This window comes from Toxoplasma gondii, chromosome VIII (assembly GCF_000006565.2).
Source record: "Toxoplasma gondii ME49 chromosome VIII, whole genome shotgun sequence".
NCBI lineage: Eukaryota > Apicomplexa > Conoidasida > Eucoccidiorida > Sarcocystidae > Toxoplasma > Toxoplasma gondii.
Genome location: NC_031476.1, coordinates 1933056 through 1957674, shown reverse-complemented (window position 1 = coordinate 1957674; position 24619 = coordinate 1933056). Strand labels below are relative to the sequence as shown.

Genomic DNA, 24619 nt, shown 5'->3' with positions numbered 1-24619 from the left:
AAGCGACTCCGAGGGCTCTCGTTCCTGAGAGTCGCCCGCAGAACTCAGAGGCAGGTGTGTATGTACACCCGATCTGCCACTCCGAGTGGAAGCGCGACCCGGCGAGAAGCAGGAGAGCTGTTGGACACAGAAAGCAAGGAGAGAAACTCACATAGACAACACACATGTAAATAAAAGGGTGCAATGGAGAGGTCGCTGAACAAGATGGAAGAAGCAGAGACAGCTTTTCCGAACGCGCGCGCGTTGTTGCCGGAACACAGCGAACGGCTGCGTGTGACTTTCGCGTATTTTTGTCTGCCTCACTTCTGTGTCCCGTTCAGCTGCTTTCTTTTTCATTCGGACTTCTCCTTTCACTTCGACTCGTTTGCTTCTCTTTGCTCGCTTCTTTTCTGCGCTGCAGTGCGTGTCTTTTTCCCGCCTCGCCGGTTTTCGCGCGCAGACTCACCGCGCCGTGCACGCTGATGCGCTCAGATGTCTCGTGACCGCCTTCTCCGCTGTCTCTCCCCTTCGTCTCTCGGTGTGTCTCTCTATCTCCGCTGTCTCCTTCTTTCCACCCTCTCTTTTCAGCTGCCCGTCCCCAGAGAGAGTCTGTGCAGCGCGAGTCGGTCGTTCTGTCGTCTGCGGAAGGGGCAGGGAGAGCTGCGAGCGCGCACTCCCAGAGACAGGGTGTCTTTCGACTCGGTCTTCTTCGGTTTTTGAGAGACACAACGGAAACCATCCCCATTTTTTCGCATTTTCTTATGCAGCAGCTCTTCACTTCTCCGCCTCCGAGTTGCGTTTCCCTGTTGTCCTCCCTCTTCTGCGAGAGAGCGTCCTCCTTTTCCAGACGCGAATTCTCGAGTCCAAACCTCGCCACGACTCGGCTTCTGCTCTCTGCTCGCCTTTCGTTTCCTCGGTCTCGCCTTCTCTCTTCCACTGCCGCTGCGGATTTCTTCTCTCCGTACTTCCTGTCGCGCGCTCGACCTGTTCTCGCCCTCTGCCGCTGCGCTTCTTCGCCAGCATGCAGCCGGCCGCGCTCAAGAGGGGGCGCCAAGGGCGTGGAGGAGAGGCCGGAGACCTTGCTGAGTCTCAGGTGCTCCTGCAGCGTCTCGGCTCTCCTCACAACATCAGCGCCCTCTACAATCAGGTTATCGCGTGTATGTAGAGAACCACGAAGGAAGCAGACGAATTGCGTGCTACAGGTCTCTCTGTCCAACAGTGGCGCTCTGTCCAACAGTGGCGCTCTGTCGGTAACTTTTTTTTTGAGCTGTGCGTTCTGTCTGACGCCACCTGTTCTCCCTCTCGGCAGGTTCTCGTCCCTTCGTCACTTTTCGTGTTGTTTGCTGCTCCCTCCTTCTCGCTGCCTTCTGTCTTCTCTGTCGCGCCTTCGTCGGCTGTGACGGTCATGAAGCTCGCGTCAGGACTCTTGGCTGCACCTTTCGAGCAGTCCTGCTCTCGCTGCTCTCTGTCCGCCAACTTCTTCCTTCCCTCAATCCCTTCAGCGCCTGTCTGTGACTCTCCTCTTCGTCTCTGACTTCCACAGGACGCCTTTTCCGTTTCTGCCCTCGCCTGCATGCGGCCAAGTGCTCTGTGGGTTCTTTCTGCATGCAGCGACCGTTCAGCGGTGCACGCAGTTCCAGAGCCCGAAGGTGATGGACGCCATCGAGCGAGTAAGCTCCGGTCGGTGCGCGTCTCGCCAGAGCGAGAGATGAGACGCCGGGGCGACACCTGCTTCGATTCTGAGTCTTTGCGACTGATGACTGGACTGAAGGACTTGCAGAGGGCGGCGACAACAGTCTTTGAGTTCTCCTGAATTCCTTGGTGCATGTGTGTGATGGGTCTTCCGCAGTGAGCAGGAACTCAACAGTACAGAACGTAGTTGATCGAAATATCGTAACTCGACGAACACACGATTATTCTGTAGCTTCGCGGTAAAGGGTACGCCGTCCCTGCCCAGTCAGCCACAAGACATCTGCTCTGTGTCTGGCCTCCTACTGAATCTTGTCCAATTCTTCTTTCATACGTCACCCCAAACGGTGCATGCGCCGTGCATACTGAGAAGTCGCCCCCTGCCTCCGTCAGTCTTCGAGACCGCTGCGCGCCAAAGTCCCCGGTGTGGAGACACTCCATCGTTTGTCCCCGCCATCTTGGATGATCTTTCGCTTGCACAGTTCAAAGGGACCCTCATGTCTGTACAGTTTGTCTGCGCATGTTGGGTTCTCGACTGTCCGCTCGAGACGAAATGTCCGCGCCGCTTTCTCCGCCTGCTTCGAAGTCCAGCAAGTGTGCATTTTCCGAAGTTTGGTGGAGACAGCAGGCCAAGGTTTCGGCAGACCATGCGGGGCTGTGGGTGTAAGTGAGATCCTCGCGATCCAGACGGCTTGGAGGTTAGGCCTTGACCAATCACGTATCCCTTTCTAAAATGTTCAATAGCGTCGCATCTTCCTTGGTCGACTCGACTGGCGCGATCAAACGCATTCGATTGACTTGACAGGAGAGACGACTACGCTGCACAGTCTGCGCCCAAATGCTTGACGTCACCACCAGAGTGTCTCTCGATGGCTTTATCTGCAGCAATGGAGACTCGCCTTGCAGAGGAGAACGGCGGAGCTGCGGCGCTCCGCTCCCTCGCCAGGGACTGAGACGAGCACGAGTGTCGGCAAATGTGAAACTGCAGCGGTAAGGCCTTTTTTCTCAGGTGTGATGGCTCGTGGGGGCATCTCCCTGACCGCAGGTATCTCCTCAACCACGAGAGAAATCTATGTTCGCGTCATTGCACGATGGTTCTTTCTCAAAGCAAAAACGCCTCCTCCCGAATCCCATTCATGCGTGTTTCCAACCTCGGACGCGTGTGCCAATTTTCGAAGTGTCTCCCTGTTATTTATGCTTGTTTTGTGACGCATCGCTGGAGTGTGTAAGATTTATGACCGCGTTCGACATCAATGTCCCACGATATTGGGCTATTCTACATCCATTCCTTTCTAAATTTTACGAGGTGCACACCCTGTGCTGTGGCTGTTCTGCTCAGGAACCTCAAAACAAGGCGAGGCCTCCTGCGCCTGTTGCGGGGGCGCCTGCCGCATCTTCGCCTGCGGGTTCAATGCATTCTGGGGTGTCTGCCAACCCTCCTGGAGAAGGCAGGGAGTCGCCAGTATCCGGAGGGCCTTTGGAGTCGGAGAACGGCAACGCAAACTCGGAAAAATCAACAAAAGCGGATTTACCTTCTGACTCTCTCGACTTAAAGCCAGAGGGACAGGAGAAAGACGCTGAAGATGACGATGATTTCGCAGATGCCGACGTCGACGAAGCTGAAGCCGTTGGCGGGCCTTGTCCAGGGCCTCCTCTCGGTTCAACTGACAGCCAGATTGAGGCCTCACAAGGTGCCTCCCAAGAGAGCAGCCAACAGGAAAAGCCGCCGACGAGTGCTGACGCGGCAGGTGAGTTCGTCTCGTTTACGCTTTTGCTAAAAAGGGTCCGTGAAGGTCTCAGAGAGCCTGTTCCAGGAGTCCTCAGCATGAACTGAGGAGTCAGGCAGGTACAAACCTGCCCACGTATTCCGTTAGACGGTGAACTATCGTTCCTCGAACTTGGCAATCTGTATCCCGTAACTGGACTTTTGTCGTGTCCCAGAGATGATGCCTCCCAGTCCATTGGCTGTGAAGCTGCAATGATGGGGGTTCGGGGGATGACGGACATCGCTTAGGGTGTCGGGAGAGACCGTAACACGAAATACATCGACAAGCGAATTCTTTGGAGTCTGGATTTTGGGGAAAATGAGCTAGGACAGCGACAGTTGAGTGGGTGAATCTAGAACAAAGATGAGAGTGAGAGAGCGATAAATCGGGTGAGAATGGTTCGACCCGTGCAGGTGTCAGCAGCCAGACGAGAGGACAAAAGCGACAGAATGTGGCGAGACGGAAGCGTGTGAGATCCGTTTCCCACGACATAGCAGCTGATAACGGACATTCGGGTTCTCTGAAATCACCGATGCACCTCGCGGGTACCGACTGTGTGACGTTCCGCCTTTGCTGACTGGTTGACCCAGGTGGAACTGACACAAGCAGCCACATTCGCCCTGAGCTTGAGGAAAAAGAAGAGCAACTCGACGATGTCTCCGATCTCGATGACCAGGAACCTGCAGCCACGGATGGCATCTATGCACTCTACGACAAGGTAGGCTGAAAACTCCCTGCGAATACTTCGGCTTCTGGTACTGCGAGGGCAGGTTAATTTTTCCTCCACGTGTTACAAGAAGCGTGCGCCACGTCTTGCTTCATGACTTACTGCGTCGGAGAGACAGAATGTCTTCTGACGCGCGTGAGGTCTGGTCATGAACGCAAAAAAAAGTTTCTTTTCGCGCACGCAGCCTCCTGTGGCATCTCCAGAAACCTGCTTCCTGTGTGAACGTGTGCACATTCAGGTTGAACGATGTGGTTCAAGCGGGAAGAAAACAACCAACTGGAGAGTAATGCTCCGGCATGGCATTATACGAGTAAGGGATTAGGAGGGAGAACCTGAATTCAGAGAAGCGGGTATTCACAGATTTACTGGGACCTTCAGAGTTGTTTGGCGAGTGCATCATCAGGTTCCCAACCCGAAAATCAAAACACATGTGCGCTGTGGCTGCCTTGCTGTATTGCTGCTGCAGGCCGGCAGGCAGGAAATTGCATTCGATCGCTTTTACGGCGAACTGAAGTTTTAGAACGGACGCGGTTTCTCCGCTCCAAACAGACTCGTGTCGTGAGTCTGTACTCTGCTGTAGTTTGTGGAACGTTGGCTAGCCGACAACACGCAAATGTCATTTGTGAATCTTGTTGTGGATGCGTCGCGCCCTTCGAACTATTTAGAGGTTCTTCCGCAATTTCGTCAAGGTCAATGGTTCTCGGCAGCGACAGCAGAAAAGGGTTTTTTAATCTTATCGGCTCAGTTACTACATCGACAAAAAGCTTGTCGACGTTCGACGCTTGTTGTGTGCAGTCGTGCCAACAGACCGTCAGTCTGTACACTTCCTCTGTGCTTAAAGCCGGTTCTCCACCTCGGAAATCCTAGACTGCTAGAACTCTGAACAGAACAGGAAACAGCATTTGAGCAAACGCATAGACCGGGCACCGGGGCGTGTTCGTGCTTCTTGCTGAGACAGCGCTGCCTGACAGGATCTAGCCTAACCAACAAGCTGAATTTTGATGTGCTTGGTTTATTGAAATCAAAGCTCGTCTTGCTGTCGTCACACGGATATGCCATCAGGTGCACGTCTAATCTGTCACTGAGACTGATAAAACGACATTAGCTCAAGACGTCAACACGAAGTGCTCGATATTCGCTGGAGTGCTAGTGGCATGCGAACTTTCCAGAACCCGGACAGGGTTCGGAGAAAACGCGTTCTCGACGTTTTGGATTCCACGTCGTTTTGCAGAGCCAGGATTGATGACTGGCTTGTCAAGTGCTCGAGAGCAAGCTCTATGCCCGTAATCTGTGCCTTCACAATCGGCTTGCAGCTGCGGTCGTTCAAAAGTCTTTTCATCTGCAAGTACCGTCAGTGAGACAGCCTTTGCCGTAGTTTGTATTTTCTGTGTAGAGGACTGACTTGCACACCAGCAGCGGATAGGGCAGCTGATCGTAGTTGTTCCGTTTCAGTCTGTGTCAGAGTGAAATCGTTCATAGGCGAATGGGCGAATTTATCGCTATAAACACCTACGTGGTCAAAACACTTCGGGTGCATTTTCCGAACGGCGAAACTGATAATGTCAAGAGCCATAACCAGGTTGTCCGGCTTCACTGTACGTTTTGTAGCCTGTTCAGTACAATCCAGAGCGGCGCAGGCGGCGCTGACGACTGTCAAAAGCCACTAGCATATCACCATAGACATCACCTTGAAGCTACACGATAAATTGACCTACGGATCAAGTTCCCAAAACAAGTGTTGCACGTGGTCTCGTCGACAAACGATGTCAAAAGTTCCATAAGGGCGGGTCGTACGAACCATTTATGAACGTCCCGTGCTGAACCAGGGATAAAATATGGAATGGATTTCAAACTAAATCAAAGGGCCTACGGTCGCGCCAGTTGCTTTGTGAGTAGAGCAACTCTGTAAACACTCGCACAGCGCAGTGCGTTAAGGTCACGCGAAAGTCTGCTTGAATTTTAGCCACTCCTGCCCGAAGACACGTTTCGGAGCCCACCAAAACCCGTCACGGAGCAGTTCATATCCTACCTAGAATTTTCTGTATATCGAGTTTGACCTTTCGGTCGAGCAGAGGAACTCCCGCCGTGACACATGGGACAATAATCGGTTTGATACACATGGAGATCGCGCGCTCGAAAAATGTCCGAATAATTTCATGGTTTTCGGTTCGTTTCGGGTTTGCATCAAGCGCCTCAAGACCTGCTACCAATGCGTATGCTCTGCTGCAAAGGCAACAGTCTTGAGGATATCTTACCTCCTAAGTGGTAAGATACCAACGAACGCATTGTCTCGCGGTCGCCCGTATCATTCACGCTAGAGATTGGTCGGGTTAATATAGCCTGGAGCGCAAACCTATTAACAAGTTTACTAAGGAGCTCACTGGGGTAAAGATTTACCAGAGGAAATACTGGATGTCTTGCGTCGTTTGTTGACACTGCAAGGAAGGGACCCGGGTTGCTTGCAGAATGAACCGTGTGAGTGAGACTGGGCGGCAAGCGACCTTCAGAAAAAGTCTGGCTATTACGTCTGCTGAATGCCATCTGAGAACTTGTCAGATTAGAACCAGAAACTTCCTGAGAGTCTAAGAGCACTGGCGCTGTGAATAATAACGATTCTCTGATCTGCCGTTGCAGTTTCTCTTGTGTCTTCTCCAGGTGATTGCCCCTTGTGCTCGGCTGTGTTTCGTCTGACTTTCTTCGTAACTGCGCAGTTCTTTGTTCATTCAAAATCCTCCGTGCGACCGCTAACGCTTCAGCTTGTGTCTTGTTGGCGGGTCTTGTTGGCGCCCTGCCAGTAGCCGCCGAGAACGTTTGCGCAGCACCACCACTACAGGGCGTTTCTGCCATACATGATAATCGAAAGGTGTCGTCCTCTGCGCCAGTTCCTGTTGTGGCAGGTTGCTGAACCAATTCGTTCAAACGTTTATGAATCATGCACCGCAACGTGGGAGACCTACGCTGAAGCTGTGGATGCTGCGTCGCTTCAACAGCACCTCCGCAGCATACGCATTGCTTTGCAAATGCGTTTTGAAGGCGTCAGCAGGTTGGGAAAATGCAGTGCGATCTGGTTGTCCGTGCAGGATCTCGAGAAGTTCCCGACAACGTTTGTAGCCCTAAAATACTACGTTGTCCTGCAACAAATTCTGGACAAGGCACGTCCGCTAACCTGACTCTGCGTGTAAGCGTCCATCTTGAATATCCTGTTTCCGTTTTTGACGGAGAGTCACTCAAGCAGGTGCGAGACCAGAAGCGCCATCTGCGAAGAGTACGCTCGGAATCCCCAGTTCGGCAACTTTAATGGGCTGTACATACAGCTGCCCACTTCGCGCTCGCGTTCAGTTTCCACTAAATCGTGTTTTTGGCAAGGGTGTTAAAAAGCATAAAACAGCCTACATCGCTGAGTTTCAATGACGGACTCTGTGTTGCGCTAGAACGTCATTATATTTTGCACATGTTGTCGCTGGGCCTGTGGCACTTTCTCTACGGGTGCCATTGTGTTCACTTGCAGGTGCACTCCGATCGCGGAAAGACACGCACATGCGTAAGCCGCGTTGGTGAGGCCGTCGCAGTCGCGATACACATGCCTCTTCGACTCAAGTCAAGAACAGCGGTCGTTTAGAGTAAAGATTAGATGAGCAAACTCGGTGGAGATAAAAAGTGATTCATCCACTGGCCATGGCAGAAGTGGACTGAACGTACGGCATAATAGCGACGAGAGTGCCGGCGGCTGCATTCTAGTTTCGCGGCTCGCTTTGCATGGAGGTACGTTCGATGAAAGGTTTGATGCTTCGGTGCAGCCGGCGCATGATAGCACTAGCACGACCCACGATGATACCTCCCCCATGATGAGTCCTCCGTCCCAAAGAGACATTTTCTGCAGTGCTAACAACAAGCAAAAAGAACTACGCTGAAAGAGAGGATTCACGTCAATCGAATTTCCAGCAACTGGAGCGTTCCGCTCGCTTTTCACGTGCTGGCCGGCTCTGGCAGGCAAACGAACACCGACGAACTGGATAGCCCGAGATTCAGAATTATCCTTGAGCAGCTGGTAAGGTGTGTAGTGTGTATCTGCAGGACTGCGTTAGTTGCAACAACCGGCAGAATTAGACGTCACGAAAAGTTTGAGAGCTCTGGATGCGTTCCAGAGCACAAGTTCGAAAGGGTAACTGGTTTTCATAAGTCGCACTGAGGGAAAAAAACAGAACTAGACCACAGATAACCACACAGAATGCACAAGCCAGGATTGGCATGAGGTAAGATGCAGAGCATTCCGCATTGTCGCGTGTCAGGCCGCAAACATGTGGCTCCAAATCAGCACAGCCTAGTACACTGCCATCAGGCGACCCTTCGTCAACGCAACATTCTTGCCGTCTGGTGTTTGCAGTGGGTCCTATCATCCTGTACTGGTGAAAAACTGATCCTTTTACTATGGTGACTTAATGTTCCCCAAGCTGACACGTCCTACATTCTCTTTCCGGCAACCCCCAACTTCGACACAGGCAACTATCCCCGAAGCGCGGCAGCACACTGACGTTGTTCTGCGTCAGAAGTGACTGCAGATTCCAGTTCTTGAACGCTGTCCCCCCGGTAACAAACGAGAAAGTAACCCTCCTTTTCCTTCCGCTGCGACGTCCCTTCCCCCTTTCGTTGAGTTACACCGCAGCCATCCGCTTCCTCATTTATGTCTGCCGCCTGACAGCTTCTCGAAGACGTTCACAACTGCTTCCAACTTTTTCGTCCTCGTGTTCCTGAATCTAAGAATTCTGTCCCCTGCCATCCGGAGCTTGGTCCGTCCAAGAGACTTCCCTTCCCAAGGCGGCTGCTGCAGCTGCAGCGCCTGCCCCGAAGAACGTCTCCCGCCAGCTTCGCGGCCGCGGATGTTGTTTCGACTCTTTGTTTTCTTCCCCTGGTCTATGTTGACTATTTACATCAACTTCGTTCCGTGTCTCTGTTCCTCTTCCCTCTCCTTCCTCCTTTTGTGGAACCTCAGGTGGCAGTGTCCCCTCGGCATCTTGTGCACGGCCTCTGTGCAACTCTTTTTTCTCTGCCCCTTCCTCGCCGTCAGCAGTCTGTCCCGCCTCGATGGTGCACAAGCTCCCCTCCCCAACATCGCGCTCTTCATACCTTTTTTCCTCGTCTATCCCTTTTTTAGGACTCTCTGTTTGGTCTCCTGGCGTCGCTCCGCCCACACTCTCCCGGGGCTTCACTCCGAGATCTGGGGGAGTCCCTAAGGAAGGGGGCCGGGGCGGAGGCGGGGGCGGTGGCGGCGTTGGCGGTCGATCCTGTGGATATCTTCTCGTGTCTTCTTCTCTCTCCGTGCTTCTGGAGTCCTCTCCGACCGCGTCTCCGTCTTGCACTCCCTCCGACGTCCCGGTTTCCTCGGGCCGAACCGGCGCATGCAGTTCGCTGTCTCCCAGAGCCTGGCCCAACGAGGTTTGTTCCTCTGCGGTTCTGAACGACGCCGACGGGGACGCTGCCACGCTCGAGCGAGGAAGTATCGTCGGCAGGATAATTGCCAAGAGGTCTTTCACAAGATACGGGAAGGACGGAGAGATAATTTGGTGAGCAATGACAATGAGCAGCTGCTGGCTCTTGGATAACTGCTGCAGCGCCGCATCAAAGAACGCAGGCGACCCGACTTGACTGCGAGCCCCCACTCGTTTTCTCGTGCGTCCCTGCGCGTCCGCTCCACCCTCTTCGTCCGCTTTCTCGTCTTGTTCCTTCGCTTCTCCGTCTTTCTCTCTGTCTCCGTCTTTCTCCTCTGCTTTCTCCTCCACAGGAAAATCAAAGTCCGCTGCAGTCGGCGGCGGCAGCTCCACTGTCCCCTCCGTCGAGGCCCTGGCCACTGCGGGCGAGGTCAGCACCACCAAAAGTGTGTTCTTCAAATTTTCCAAAAAAGCGTCACAGAACACTAGTGGCGCAGCCTGGACAGAGAGCACAACGTTTGCAAAAGGGTCTCGTTTCGAACCTTGCGTTTGGTCACAAAAGACCAAAAAAATAGTTGCACGTAGTTACACATCTACAGCGGAACCGATGTGGAATGACCTGAATGCTGTAGGAGACTCGCTCCACAACGGAACCCCAACGCGCGCTTTCTACATAATCAAAACCGTAACGAGGCGTCAAGCAGAAGAGACGTGGAAAAAGAATCGAACATCAGATTTTTTCTCGCGAAAACATATATCAACAACACATGACAGGAATATCTCCACATTTCGTTTTCTCAAAGCCTGAATCTGGATTCGTTTTCCAACTCCCTTCTCTCTTCTGTTTGCTTTCCCCTTCCTTCAAATAGGTATAATTCTACTTATACAATTTCATATATATATTTATATAGATATCTATGTGTTCCACTTCTGTTCTCGCTACTTGCTTTTCCCTTCCCTGCCTCTACGCTGCGGTGTACATGCAGTTTTTTTCGTTCCTGTGCTTCGTCCATTTCCGCGCGTTCCTCAGGTCTCAGGACGGACGTACGCTGGCTTGTGCAACGAGGAGCTCGAGGAACTGGACGAGGGGGGGCAGCAGCAGACGCAGGCCTCCAGAGGTCGCCGCTGCATGCGCGGCCTCGAAATTGCCTCCAAAGTGGCTAAGTATTTGATCTCCGACAAGACCGAGGAGGGGCAGCGCACTTTCTTCACCCTCTCGATCTTCGTCGCGCTCGTTCGAGGAACGCGAGACAGGGTTGAGTGGTTGAAGAAGAAAATCCAGGTGAGAGAGAAAAAGGCGACACACAAGACTCGCCGAAGCCGCCCGTCGCTGCAGAATCTAGAAAAACAATCACCGTTTCGAGAGAAAAACACTGTTGAACCGCGAGAGAGATAACACGTTCCTTGTTAAGCTCAACTCAAGACTCAAGAAGGGATCAGACACCGGCACTGGAACGGTTGCCATCTCTCCGCCCTCTCAAGCTCCGTCTACCCTACTCCACATCTGTTTTCACACCTTTCTCGTTTTACCAATATACGCAATCTATCTATTTCCATTCTCTCTTCCTATCGATGTCATCAACGTGTAGATCGAACTACCTGTCTATCTCTCTTCATTTCTCTCTCTGGCCATCTGCTTATCTGTGTCCACCTGTCTCTTTGTATCTCGATCTGTTTGACACCTTGCTTATTTCTCCACGTAGTCTAAATATCGACCCCACCTATGTGCACATCTAGCAACGTGTCGATCTACGCATCTGTATTTCTTTGGCTTTCTTGCTCTGTCTGTCTCCCATTACGAGTTTCGTCTTCGGTTTCGGTATTTCCTTGTGTAAATCTTTGAATCTCTCGGCGAAGACGCCGCGCAGCATATGGTGCGCCGCGTAAAGTCTCTATCCAAAGCCCGTGGTGTGCTGGTCTTGATGGCATCCCTCAGTGACCTGAGTGTACTTAGATTGAAAAAATGGAAAGCGCAGCTTACTTCCTCGGCCCCGAGAGCGGCAATTGCTGCCTCGAGTGTGTATCGTCTGCCGAGAGGCACCGCCATCCACGCATGCGGCCGCGTCGCTCGGCTTTCCGCCGGGAAGGTGTACGGACTTTCCGCGACGGCTTTCGCCTCCTCTGTCTCACCACTTTCGCCCTCGCTCTGGTCCGAAGGTCCTGCCTCCCGCGGGTGCCTCGCTGTCTTTGGCAGGCGTCTCGTCGCTGTCTCCGCGCCGCGGCTCTCTTTGGCCCCTCGCGCCGGAGCTTCGTACGGGTACTGGAAGCCGTAGGTCAGGAGCGGGAAGAGAGCTTCCTGGAGGACAAGGCGCCATACTGCAGGGCTCGTCATCACGGTCTGCAGAAGTGAAGGTCCGCCAGCAGCATCTTCGGAAGTCGACGAGTCTTCAGGCTCAACAGACGCCGGCAGAGGCGACGATGCGCGGACCAGGTGCTGCTGCAGGAGCTGCAAATGAAGGAGATGAGACTAGAGGAAGGCAAATTGAACGTCCAAGAACAGCTTCTCGAGGTCCCTGTATGGACAATTCGTCTCTCAAACCTCACTCTCAGTGCATCGAGTATACAGTCTCTAGTGTAGAGTTGGAAACGGGAAGCCACCAGCTGTAGACAAGCAGAACAGATATACAGTGTCGTTCTATTCACTTGGGGAGTCTGGACTCCGCCGAAAAGAGAGTGAAAGGGCCTGGAAACGTTGCTTTGTTGCCTGAGAGATGTCTCGAGGAAGGCTTTGGAAGACAGGAATCTCAGAAAAACAGACAAAACATCGACATGTGAAGTTCCACTTCCCCACATATCTATTTGCGTGAATTATGCGCACACTTTCACAGGAGATACACTTGCCATGTGAGCACCGGAGAGCTTGCGAAGCGAAGCAGCAAACCCGCGTCCGTGAATCCCCTTGAACGTCTCACTTTCCCTTTCCTTCTCCTCCTTCGATTGTGTTCCTTTTCCAACCTATATCTCTCTGTGTCTCTCCCTCTTTCGCTTCTCATTCACTGCGTCCTCTCATCCTCTGCGTCCTCTCATCCTTCTTCGTCCCCGTTTCCATCCTCTTCATCCTCTTCATCCGTTTCTTTCTCACGCGTTTCTTCTTCTCCTCATCCTTATCACCCTTTGCTTCTCATCTCCCTCTTCTTCTCCTCGTTCTGTTCACGCTTCCGCTAACGCCTTCTTCCATTCTTACCCCGAGAGCTTTCACCCGCACGGGTTTCGGTCCAAAGGCGCAGCAAATCGCGAGCGCCTGGAGCACCTTCACCCACATCACGGCGGTTTCTTCCGCGTCGAGCCAAGCCCGCGCGCAGCCTCGTTCGGCCTCGCGCCTCTCTGCGGCTGCGACTGCACCCGGGAGGTCGCTGAGCATCTTCAGCGCCTGCAGATTCGCGACGAAGGCCGAGCCCAGGTCCCCACTTGGGGCCTCTGCCCCCCCCGCGGGTCTCCGATGGGGGCCCGCGAGGCGCCGAAAGCCCCAGCGGAGGCCCGCGTGGGGCGTAGAGGCCCCGCCGCACTCGCGCCCCTCCAGCTCCCGCGGCCCCGCGAGCCCCGCGCCCGGCTTCAGGAGGGCCAGCTGGGGTGTATGTACACTCAGCGCGAGCAGCGTCTGGACGCAGCCCTGGAAGTGGCCCGGCCGGGCAGCCTCGAGGAGCGCCCCTGGGGATTCGAGCCAGAGAGCGAGGAAGTCTGCGGCGCCTGCGGCGAGTTGCTGCGGCTGCTGACGGAGCAGCGAGGCGGGGAGCGCTGAGGGCGGCAAGAAGGGCGGGAGAGGGATTGTGCGTTGGAGAATTCCAAGGAAGACATCCACCGCGAGCGGCGACCGAAGCGAGGCGAGACACTCCGGCGACGTCAACAGCTGCAGAGAGACACAGAGGGCCTCGGAAGCAAAGCGACGATGAGCAGAGAGGACGACTCTGGACGGGGGAGAGAGTGATGTACGAGGAGCAAAGGGAGAGGTCGGCGAAAGGCAAGCTGGACGTCGCTAGTGCACAAAACTGCAGGAGAAAAAAGGGCTTCCGTGCATCTCTCAGGATAGCCAAATACAGAGACAGGACGGAGAGAACGACCACGGTCAAAAAGTCACAAAATGCACCTCTGCAGAGACAGGCAGATCTGTCTTTCTCCATGATGTTTCTAGGAGGAGAAGGTACCCGTTTGGATAGTCTGAAGGCGGTGAGAAGGGGACGTATCTGCGGACGGTGCGTGGAAAAAACCGCTGAAAACGCAGCTTAATGCGTCGAGTCTTCCTCACCTGAAGCGCGGCACTGATTCTCTCCGTCTGAAGCATGTAGACGTTGGGGTGGAGGTGCACGATGAGGGCGAGAAGGTGGAGGACGGACGGCTCGATCCACGCCTCCAGGGTGTCTGTACACTTCGGACGGTCACCGAGACAGGCGCCGATGGGAAGGAACTCTGCCACCAGACGCAGCGCCGCGACCATCAGCCGCTCGATGAAAAGCAGTTCCTCTCTGTCGAGACACGCGGGCGTTTCTACGGAGAGCTGCCTGCCCCAGGAAGCGAGCATCTGTCTCACGAGTGCGCCTTGTTCTCTTTCCAGTCGCTGTCTTGCTTCCGGGGCCTCTCTGTTCTCTCTCGTCTCTCTCTTCGCTCGCCGGAGACGGACGGCGTCCTCAATGGCGACAAGCGGCGGCTGCACGGTCTCTGCGGCCGCTGCGATCACATAGCGGCGAAGCAAGACGTTCAAGTGGGTGTTGCAGAGGAGCCAGACCAACTCCTGGGTCGACAGTTCCTCCAGGAACTCTGTTTTGGAAGCCTCTTCACTGTCCGCCACCTCTTCCCCAGCAAAGCTGTCCTCTCCGTTTTCCTCTCCAGTCCCCTGTCCACTCTTGTCCTCTCTTTCCTTCTCTCTCTGCGCGTCTCTCTCGGTCTCCTGTTCTTCGCGCTCGGCCTCCCCTTCTGCCCGCGAGTCTCGCGCGCAGGGGTCGACCAGCAGGAGGCCTTGATCTGCGACGAGGAATCCAAAGATTTCGAGCGCAAACGCGCGGTCTCCGACGGTTCGGAAGCGTCGCACGTCCTCGGCCATGCTCGCCCCACACAGCGCCCCCGCGTCTGTCTCTCGGAGGGTCTCCTCGGGGCCTCGAGGACCCGCGGCTCTCGGCGCGGCGGCCCACAGTTCGCGCAAAGTTGCGAGGCGCGGCGCGACAGGCTCTGCCGCGTCTCCCGACGGCGAGGCGCCGACCGCACTCGCAGAGACCGCCGCGCGAGGACTGCTGAGTCCGCCCAGGGAAGGGACGAGAAGCCCAGGGACGCCGCGGTCGAGCGCCGCGAGCGGGATGGACGGCGGAAAAGCCGAGAGTCGCGGATAGGGAAAGTACGCGTTCGGCGACTCGAGGAAAGAAGAATCGCCAGCCGCCACAGCAGCGAGAGAAGAAGACGCGCGCGCAGGATCTCCTGACGCAGGAGGAGAGTCGGAGAGAGAGGGAGCGGACGGGGGAAAAGATGAAAGAGGCAGAGTGTGCAGCACGAGGACGCTTGCGAGAGGCAGCGCCGCCGCCGGAGGAAGCGAAGTGAAGATTCTGAAAACGAGAAGAATCGCACAAGAACCGACACCGTCTCTCGGAGTCCACACCGAACCACGACGGCCAGTCTCTGCGAGGAACTGGCCATCGCGTCGCCAAATGCACGCGCGTCGTGAGAGACCATGCGGGGAAGTCGAGGAACGCAAATGCTTCAGCGGTGTCACACGGGCTCCGCGACAGATCTACAAACCTCTGCATGCGATTGAGTGCGTTAGGGTACATACATACACAAATACAGGCATACATACAGACATACATAAATACAGGCATACATACAGACACACATAAATACAGGCATACATACAGACATACATACATACAGGCATACATAAATACAGGCATACATACATGTGAGTGTTCCCGTATGTGTGTATGTTTCTTTAGGTCTACATTGTAACCAATTCGCTAACAGATGTGAGGATGGGGGGTTACAGTGTACACTCGTTAGTGAACCTTTTGTGAGGACGCCTGGATGCTGAAGCGGGAGACAGGAACACAGAGAAAGAGAAGAAGGCAAGACACAGGGCACAAGAAAGGAGAAGGAAGGCGAATGAGCAGAGCGCTGTGCACCCCAGGAAGGAAGACAAGACGAGGCAGAGATTCCGAAAAGTAGCGCTCCTGAGGACATCTCTTCTCTCGGTTTGCCTCCACCTTGCGGACACAGATCTTCCGCTGCGTTAAGTCGCCGAAGAAAACTCACTGTGAAAGTAGTTGGTCGAATTTGAAGCATCGCTCCAAGACAGCTTTGAATCTGAAGAAGGGGGCGACCAGCGCCAGCTGTCTCTCCCGTTCTTCCCTCTCGCTCGCTTCTCGCTGCGCGCGACGTTGTTTCTCTCCACCGTCTCTCCCCTCCGCCTCCTCGACACTGCGTCCCTGACTGGCGGCGACGAGGCCGAGAGGTTGAGGAAACTTGTGAGGACCTGAACTCTCGGACTGTGGAAGCTCCGAAGAGAGACTGGAGCGCTCGACACTCAGCGGCGGAGGCAGCGTCGTGGGGAGAAAGGAGAAGGTTGTGCCACAGCGGAGAAGACACAGCTTGTCAAACAGAGAGGGCGAGAAACAGGTGGAGGCTCCATCCTGAAAAGCACAACAACAGGGACTCTCGGGTGTCTGAGGAATCTGCCAGTCTTCGCCTTTGCACTCGGAACACCGACGTCCTCGCTGGCCCTCCACGCCCGCTTTTCTCCCCCCTCCCACCACTGTAGGCCCGTTGCCTCAGTTCTCAGTTCTCTCCCCTCTGTCTGTCCTCTCGTCCTTCGTTTCTTTCACCTCGTCCGGAAGTCTCCAACCTTCTCTTCCTATCTGTTTTGGCGACCGCTGGTCGTCTCCTTCTCACTCGCCTCTCATGTGTATCGTTATTCTTCGCTCTCTCCTCGCTTTCTGCTTCCTCTCCTCGCCTCTCTACCGTAGTCCCCCCGTCTCCCCCGTTCGCCGTCTCACCTCGCCCAAGACACTGGCGACGATCTGTTGCTGCTGCGCCGCAGTTAAACTCGCGCGGCCGGGCTCCTCTTCGCCGTTTTCGCCTTCGCTGTCTTCGTCGGTGTCGGCGAAGGCGAAGAGAAGGTTCGTGAGGTCTCCGAGCCAGCCGCGGCGTCCGCCTTTTTTCCGGGCATGCGCTGGCGCCGCGAAGGCGGGGGGCGACAGTGCGCAGAGTCTCGGCAGAGGGTGCCCCTGTGCGTCGCAGAAGTCCTGAAGATTCGCCAGCGACGGCGGCAACAACCCAAGAGAAAAGAACTTCAGAAGCACTTCCAGAAACGCGGCCCAGCCCTCTTCGCGGAGCAGCGCGCAGCCGCCCAGGCCAGTACCTGGGAGGCCTTCGCCATCTGCACAGGCTTGCTCTCTCTCTTGGCTTGCGCAGGATGCGTCGGTTTCTCGCTCGCGCGCGCGCTGAGCACCAGCTGCTTGCCTTGTCTGCAGCTGCGGAGGCCTCAGAATCTCAAAGAGGACGGGAAGCACAGCCTGCGAGAGCAACCCCATGGAGAGGTCGACGTAGGCGCAGAGTTCGACGACGATCACGTTCAGCGCCTGAGAGAAGCCGAGAGCGATTGCCAGTTTCGCGAGAAGGAGAACGCCAGACAGGGCAGCCTCCACGAGGGAGATGTCCGTGGAGGACTCGAGGACGCCTCGGAGCGCGTCGAAGACGCCTTGCTCCCAGAAAGTGAAGAAGAACAACGCATCCAGCTCGGCCTCCAACACGATCCGCGGCGCCTCTTCGCCGTCTCCACTTCCCCAAGACGAAGGAGACCACAGAGACGTTTGAGTCGCACGCTGCTTCTCAAACACCAGATCTCCAACGGCGTTCCCTTCTGCACAAGCAGCCGAACAGATACCTCTCTCTCCGCCGCGTCTGGTCTCCGCAGGCCTCGATTTGTCTGAGTGACTGGACTTGGTTTCGCCGGCACTGGAGGGAACGCCTGTGGACTGGCTCTTTGCGCAGGAGAGCGAAGACCGCGCCGAGAGGAGCTCTGAAGAGGCTGAGCTTCTTCGTCGCTCTCGCTTCTCGCGTTTATGGAGGAAGTGGAAGAGAGAAGAAGCGTGAGAGCTTTTGTCTCGACCTCTGCGCGCTGCAGAGGGGCAAGCACCAGGCTTCCGCCGTGAACTGCGAGAGACTGCGAACTTGGCCTGGAGGGACTCTTCTCGCCCACCTGAGAAGGCGACGCCGTCGCTCTGTCCAGACACCGCGCCGCGAGTGTGTGGCGACGCTGCGTTCCTCATCCGAATTTCGTCGTCGCGAATCGACAAGTAAATCTCCGTCAGGAAGAACACCGGCAGACTCCTTCCCTGATTGATGCCTCGGTTGTTGCGAAGAAACTGCTCCACATTCATCTTCACCTTCACTTGCGAGTTGTGCAAATCGGTGTTCAGCATCACAATCGAGTAAGACAACACAAACACCGTATCCCGGTGCTCAAACGTCACGTAACCCCGCGGCGGCTACAAACAAGCGCAGTGACAAGAGTTAAAGACTTCAGTATTCACAAGCGTGTCGAGGTCTGTACACATCGCTGTCTCAGTTCACAAACATACTCTTTTATACACTTATATATACATATGTGAATGAATACCTATATGAATACATACAGATATATATATATATATATATATATATACATCGACTCCTGATCCGTGTCTCTATCTTACGTTTCTAAATGCCTGGAGATGCCCCTCTGCTTTGTCTCTCCATCATACAAATATGTATATATATATATATATGTATATACAGGCTCCTGACCAGGAGAACGTCTATCATATATATATATACATATATATATATATATATATATACGCATGCTCTTGGTTAGTATCCCCACCTCATACATGTACACATATACATATAGATGAGTATATATATATGTATATTTTTTCTCGTGATACATGTGCCGGCCGTACGTTATCCGGGGTGAATTGTTTGAGTTTCTTTGTGAGGTGTTGACGAATTGTGTCTTGGGACTTCACGAGTCCATCCTCGTTTGGGAAGTCAAAATCGACGGAGGAGCGTCTCCTTGGCAATTCCAGCGCCTCCACCAGTTTATCTTCGTCGTCGCCGAGTCCACTCCCGTCACTCTCTTCCTCTTCTGCGAGCCTCCAGAAAGCTGCTTCACTCACAACCCAGCGTGGAATTCCGAACCGCGGGTCTTCTGTCTCTTTTCTCTTGTCTTTCTGTCTCTCGCCTTCTTTCTCTTTTTGCGCGGACGCGGCGAAGAGCTCCATTTCTGCGAGTTGTCCGGGAAGCTCGGGCCGCGTGACAAACGGCTGCTGGTGAAAATACTCTCCCGCAAAGGCCTCCATGATGCGTTCGATCTGCTGGGACTCTCCTGAAAAGGCATGGATTGAGGCAGACGAACAATGGAAAGGAAAAATACACGGACATACACACGTATACACATATTCACAATTTGTGCGTATACTTTTACATAGAAATGAATATGTCTGCACCTGCAGGTAGATGCACGCATATACATATATATATATATATACATATATATATGGATGCGACTGCAGAGAGAGAGACATAGAGGGGAAGAGTAGACGAACTCGTTGGGAGCATGAACAGAGAGAATCGAGCGCGTCAACGCAACGGCAGAGAGATCGACAACGCTCCCCAGTCACACAGGTCTGTCCACGCAGACGCACGTTCCGTTTCACAGAGCCGCGCAGATCTCCACACATACCTCTATAAATATATAAATATATAAATAAATATATATGCAGGCATGTATATATATATATATAGAGAGAGAGAGAGATATGCATGTATGAATGTATGTATGTAGAAAAGTGCACACATCGGCAGAAACATACACCGAGACGACAGAGGAGAGAACTGTGGAGATGCCGAGAGATAGGTGCAGATAATACAGAGCGACACAGATCCAGCCTCAGATACAGATGCAGGAAGCGAAGAATCCAGATAATTTAACAGATAAACACACCTGCAGGGATATTTGCATACATTTATCTAGATCTATATATATTTATCTATATTTATCTATATTTATCTATATACACATATATATATATATATGAATATGAATATCACATGTGCCAGGTATAAACGCTTGCTTTGCCTTCTCGGTGTGGGTCGTACCCGGAAGGCGAAAAGAAGCGAGGAGCGTCCGCAAGGCCTCAACAAGAGAAACAGAGGCAAAAGCGAAAGTCGCCAGGAACTCGACCAAGACCTGAAGAAATTCAAGAGTTCACCCGAGCGAAAACACTCATCCACACCCACGCAAAGACGCATGCACCTGAGAAACATTCGTCGATCTATACATCGACGAACAAAGTAGAGATGCAAACGAGTATTTGTGGAGATACGTTTGCAGATGCATGCAGATCTTTGTCTGTGCAGAGGTAGACGTCAGGCACGCGCACCCCCAGGTCGCTGCATCCACAGCTCCTCCCGAAAATCCCCGGTTTCAAAGCAGACGAACACTGAGAGAAGGAACTCCCCGCAGAAAGAGACAAAGATAAAAAAATACAGAGCTCCACGAAGATGACCGCACGGTCAACAGCTGAGAGAGAGAGCAGGATCTCCCAGTGGAACAGATATAAATACATTTATATATATGCATATATACATATATATATATATACATCGATATGCATACACGGGTATACACATATAAATGCATATAAATATATATAATTATATATACAAACACGAATGTATACACGCACATTATGGATATAGATATGCATATATGGATAAAGATAGAACGAGACGTCTGAGTAAAATATGGAGATATCTCTGTATCGGCACTTGGAGAGCATTTGGAGACTCTTTTTTGGCATGTTTGTCGAACCTGTTTATTCCATTCTTTGTTTTGTGCGAGGTACTCTCCAACTTTCACCAAGTCGAGGCCGCGCGTGTCTCGCAGAAAAGCCGCGACGGCGCGGGGCGTCGCCGGGGAGGGCAAGAGCTCCAACTCCTCCAAGTGCGGAATGAAGTGCTTGGGATTTGCGTTGAAAATCTGATTTTTAAATTCGAGAAATTCACCAAGACACTCTTCGTCAGTGAAACCAACGGAGAACCTTCACATGCATGCAACTGCGTCAAAAAAAAATACGTTCACATCTATCAACTGCCTCCGTCACACAAGCCGAGAGAGACACCTAGATATACGCATCTGCGCATACAGGAATGCATACATACATGCACATCTCTATACATGCGTACCTCCTTTATCTACGATACACGCAGCCACAGAGGCTTTTCCAACGCCTGGAGATTCAACCATACATAGGCATGCATATAGACATAGATGCAGTATCCAGAGAGACCCCCGGAGAGCTGGACACCGCTGCATCGATGAATCCTAGAGTGCGCCCTCTGTCATCAACTGTGCCTGGCGTATTCTGCACGTACAGCGGCGGCGGCCTCAAGACGTCTCTTTCTTTCGCGTCTCTCACAGAGACGGCTGAAAGGCTGGACGATGGCGAAGGCGGTCGCAGCGGAGGCTTTTCCGCCAGCGATGATGGTTTGAGCAACGGACTCCGCCGCCGCACTCCTCCTGTCTTGTTCGCTCTCTTCTCTTTCCTCCAGTTCTTCTCTTTCCTCCACCTCTTCGATATCCTCCACTTCCTCTGTTTCTGCAGTCTCGCCGCTGCGTTCGTCTGCACTGCCGTCTCGGCCTTCTTCCCCAGACGCCTTCCTCTGCATGGACTTCCCGACCTTCTTTTCTCGGTTCTTCTCTCTGTTGTTTTCTCGGTTCTGGGCTGCGGCGCGTCTCCGCTGCTCGAGCCTGGCGACGGCGAGGGCAAGGACTTCGAGAATGCCGCGGAGAGCCAGGCGATTCAGCTCTGTGGCCGCGTGCGGTCTCCCAAAGTCGAAGAGCAGACCCCCGCGTTCGGCCTCTGTCTCGGCAGCGGCGAGGCGTCTCCGCATCTCGACCGCGAGGGCGGAGTAGTTCCTCCGAGTCCCGAAGAAAGGGTCCACATCCCTCTCGCCTTTCTTCTTCTCGCAGGTCGCGGCGGCCTCCTCAGGACGCTCTTTCTGCACCGCGCGGAGCCGCACTCGAGCCTCTGGCGCGACGCAGAGCGGCGAGCACTGCGCCGCTGCGTCTTGAGCGAGCGTGACGAAGGCCGGTGTCCGGTAGACGCCGCGAAAGGGGGGCAAGAGCCGAGAGTTCGCGGCATGCAGAGCCGCGAGGCCTTCGTCGCCAGCAGCGAGCAGGCCGTCGTCGCGGGGCCTTCCGACCGTCTGAAGGTACTGCTGCAGGCGCGCGAGGGAGGGAAGGGGAGGCGCCGCGGGAGAGAGAAGCAGAAAGACGAGGAGCGCGACGACCTGAGCGCAGAGGTCGTGAGGCGCTCGGACGTCGCAGTCGAAGCGGATGAAGAGCAGCGGCAGGAAGTCCGGCAACGCGCAGAGTTCGACGAGGGCGTCCAAGGTCAGGAAGCGGAGGTCGTGGCTCGCAACCTGCTGCTGCAGGAGCTGACACAGACTCTGGTATTGGGTCTGAACGCCAGCTGAAGACGTCCCGGGAGGTCCGAGTGCATGTGCGGGAGGCTCGAAGAGCAGCAGATGCAGGGGCGAGGCGAGGACGCGAAGCAGCGCCGTCTGCAAGAGCATCGCCTCAGTGACTGGACGCAGGAAACAGAAGGTACGGAGGTTCCACACTGCGCGGAGCAGCTCGGAGGCCACCAAGAGCGACGCGTCGCGTCCCGACGCGAACACCGATCCCGCCGCCGCGCCCAGCATCGCCCATGCGACCTCCTCGCGCATCACCTGCTGCAAAGACGGCGCGCAGGCGATGGCGGGACCTGCCGCTTCGAGCACTCCATTCAACAGAGTCAAGCCGAGCGCGCGCATCTCGAGGTGGAAGTCTTCGTCACCCTTCCCCTTCTGACAAAAGTCGTCATAAAGCGCCAGCAAGTCGAGCTCCATTTTGCGAATCGACGCACCTGCGTCCGCGCTTCGCATGCGCCGCGAGGAGACGTCTCGAGGAGACACAGCGGAGGAAGACAGGTCTTCTTCGCTCGCGTAGAACGCCGCCGACGCACTCTGCAGAGTCGGCGGAGACGCCTCGGAGGAGGCGCTGGCCTCCGAAACGAGGACGGATCCCGACGCGCTCGAAGACTCCGGCGCGGCGCCGGCGGCCCCAGACGAGGCCGGCGCTTTGAGAGTCTCTTCGCCTCCGAGGGGGACGGCGCGGAGCGACGGCGGGGCGCGAGAGGAAGAGGACGAAAATGGGAGGCCATGAGCGATCAGAAAGGCGATGAATCGCAGCGCCATGTACAGCCCCCCGAGACCATGAGGCCGGTAGGAGACGGTCGCCGGCTGGAGGCTTTTGGCCAATGCGTGGCGATCCGATTTCTTCTCTGAAACGCCTCCTCGCCGAACGCCACTCGGAGTCTCCCTCGCACCCCGGTCTTCCACCCGACCGTCTCCGGCTTCTTCTCCCCTCACAAACGCCGCCTCCTCGACCTCTCCCATGGAGCAGTCTCGCTCTCGGTCTGCGGAGAAGGCATGTCGCTTTGGAGCGAAGATGACGAGCAGCAGTTCGCTGAGGACGGCCTCTGTGTGGCTGCGCAAGACGCCCGAGATCTTTGGTTGTCGCACGACGAAGTAGCAAAGCTTCAGAGCTTCCCAGAGGCCCTCGTCCGCCACCAGCGGTCCCGCTGACGACTCCACGACCGCGAGAAGGAGACTGACGGCGCGGTGCAGGACGACCTCCTCCTCGACGCCTGCGTTCGCGAGAGTGGACGCTTGGGCGAGAGGCGGAAACACCGAGAACGAGGCCCGCGGAGAGAGGGCGAGGGTCGCCAGCTGGTGCAGCTGCTGGTGCGCGCAAGCCAAGACTGCCTGGACGACTTGATTGGCGAGCAGCGCGGCGTCTTCGCAGTGTGCAGGCGCGAGCAAGTCATGCGCTACGAACTTGGCAAGAGACGCGAGCGCCCCCGCGACGACCGGCCGCGGACTGAAGAGCTGCGCGAGCGACGGCGACCGCGAACTCTGCGTCGCCGACGAGTGGACCAGCGGCCAGAGGTCCGCCACCACGAACAAGAAGGGAGCCAGGTGAGCACCGTTCACTCGAGAGGTCACAGCGGAGGAGCGAAGAAAATACGGGGAAGGCGAGACAGGAGACAGAGCGGTGGCGACAGGAGAGGGGAGAGGGTCGCACTCGTTCGATTTCGAGGCTCGATTCGAAGCAATCTCGCGGCGCGGCTCACAAAACGGTTGTCGCGAGTCTCCACCGCGGCTTCGGGTGTCTAGAGCGCCGTCGGCGGCTCTCCGGGGCGTCGCGCGCGAGGCGCTCTCGCGCCGCGAGTCGCGCCCACACACAGAGAAGAGCGAACGGAAGTCCTCGAGGTCGGACTCGCGGTGAATCTGTCGGTGCAGCGAAGCGAGAAGGCTCTCGATGGACTCGACGAAGCCTGAGAGCGGCGGAGGCAACGCCTGCGGATCTCCGAAGCAGCTGGCCGACGCGGAGTGCAGCGAAGCAGAGAGACTCGACGCCGAGCCGGCGACGCGGATCACAGTCAGCAGCGTGTGAAGCTCGCTGTAGATACAGCGGAGCGGGTGCCGGGCGACGAAGGAGGCAGAGAAGAGCGCGAGTGACGGGACGGAGGAGGACGAGAGCAGCGAGCGGCGGCGCAGAGACGCGAGAGAAGAAGAGACTGCCAGGGGCGTCTGCGCGTTGTCGGCTTCGAAGGAGGACGACAGCGAAGCAGGCGGAGCGTCCTCAGAGTCGATCGGCGCCAGAGGAGGCAAGCGACCTCTCTGCGGAGAAGACTGCGGCGAGGGTGAACGAGACAGCTGAGAACTCTCGACTCGCGCAGACGGCTCGGATGCGCGAGCCGGTACGACTCGGATCGACGCCATCCTCGCGAAAAAACCAGCGAGTAACAGCACACGGAGAACGAGGCCCGAAAGAGAGGGAGAACGCCAGAGCGAGAAGACGAGGGAGAAGAAGAAGACGAGGGAGAAGACGAGAGAGAAGAAGAGAGAAGATTTACGGGAGCCTTTCGACGCCGCAAGGTGTCACGGCAATCAGCAGATTG

General features: G+C 55.2%; 3 protein-coding genes across 3 annotated transcripts; 1 reads left to right on the top strand and 2 right to left on the bottom strand.

The window, feature by feature from the left end:
* Positions 1-327: 327 nt before the first annotated feature.
* Positions 328-5158, top strand: TGME49_232210 (hypothetical protein). Its single transcript, XM_018780321.1, has 7 exons — positions 328-1136; positions 1591-1649; positions 2554-2658; positions 3008-3416; positions 4025-4152; positions 4400-4471; positions 4628-5158. Exons 1-7 carry the CDS (start codon positions 1001-1003, stop codon positions 4679-4681), a joined length of 963 nt encoding a protein of 320 aa, XP_018636821.1. The 5' UTR covers positions 328-1000; the 3' UTR covers positions 4682-5158.
* A 117-nt stretch (positions 5159-5275) lies between these two features.
* TGME49_232200 (hypothetical protein) lies at positions 5276-6131 on the bottom strand (the record flags this gene model as incomplete). Its single annotated transcript, XM_002368049.2, has 5 exons — positions 6032-6131; positions 5877-5978; positions 5675-5811; positions 5564-5614; positions 5276-5500 (listed from the first exon to the last, which is right to left on the bottom strand). The coding sequence occupies exons 2-5, from the start codon at positions 5938-5940 to the stop codon at positions 5276-5278; spliced, it is 477 nt and encodes a 158-aa protein (XP_002368090.1). The 5' UTR covers positions 5941-5978; positions 6032-6131.
* Positions 6132-8249: 2118 nt separating this feature from the next.
* Positions 8250-24440, bottom strand: TGME49_232190 (Sec7 domain-containing protein; the record flags this gene model as incomplete). Its single annotated transcript, XM_002368048.1, has 11 exons — positions 8250-10085; positions 10636-10926; positions 11569-12033; positions 12772-13434; positions 13831-15115; positions 15819-16195; positions 16559-18052; positions 18509-18933; positions 19707-19797; positions 20422-20589; positions 20985-24440. 11 exons carry the CDS (start codon positions 24438-24440, stop codon positions 8916-8918), a joined length of 9885 nt encoding a protein of 3294 aa, XP_002368089.1. The 3' UTR covers positions 8250-8915.
* Between the last annotated feature and the right edge of the window lie 179 nt (positions 24441-24619).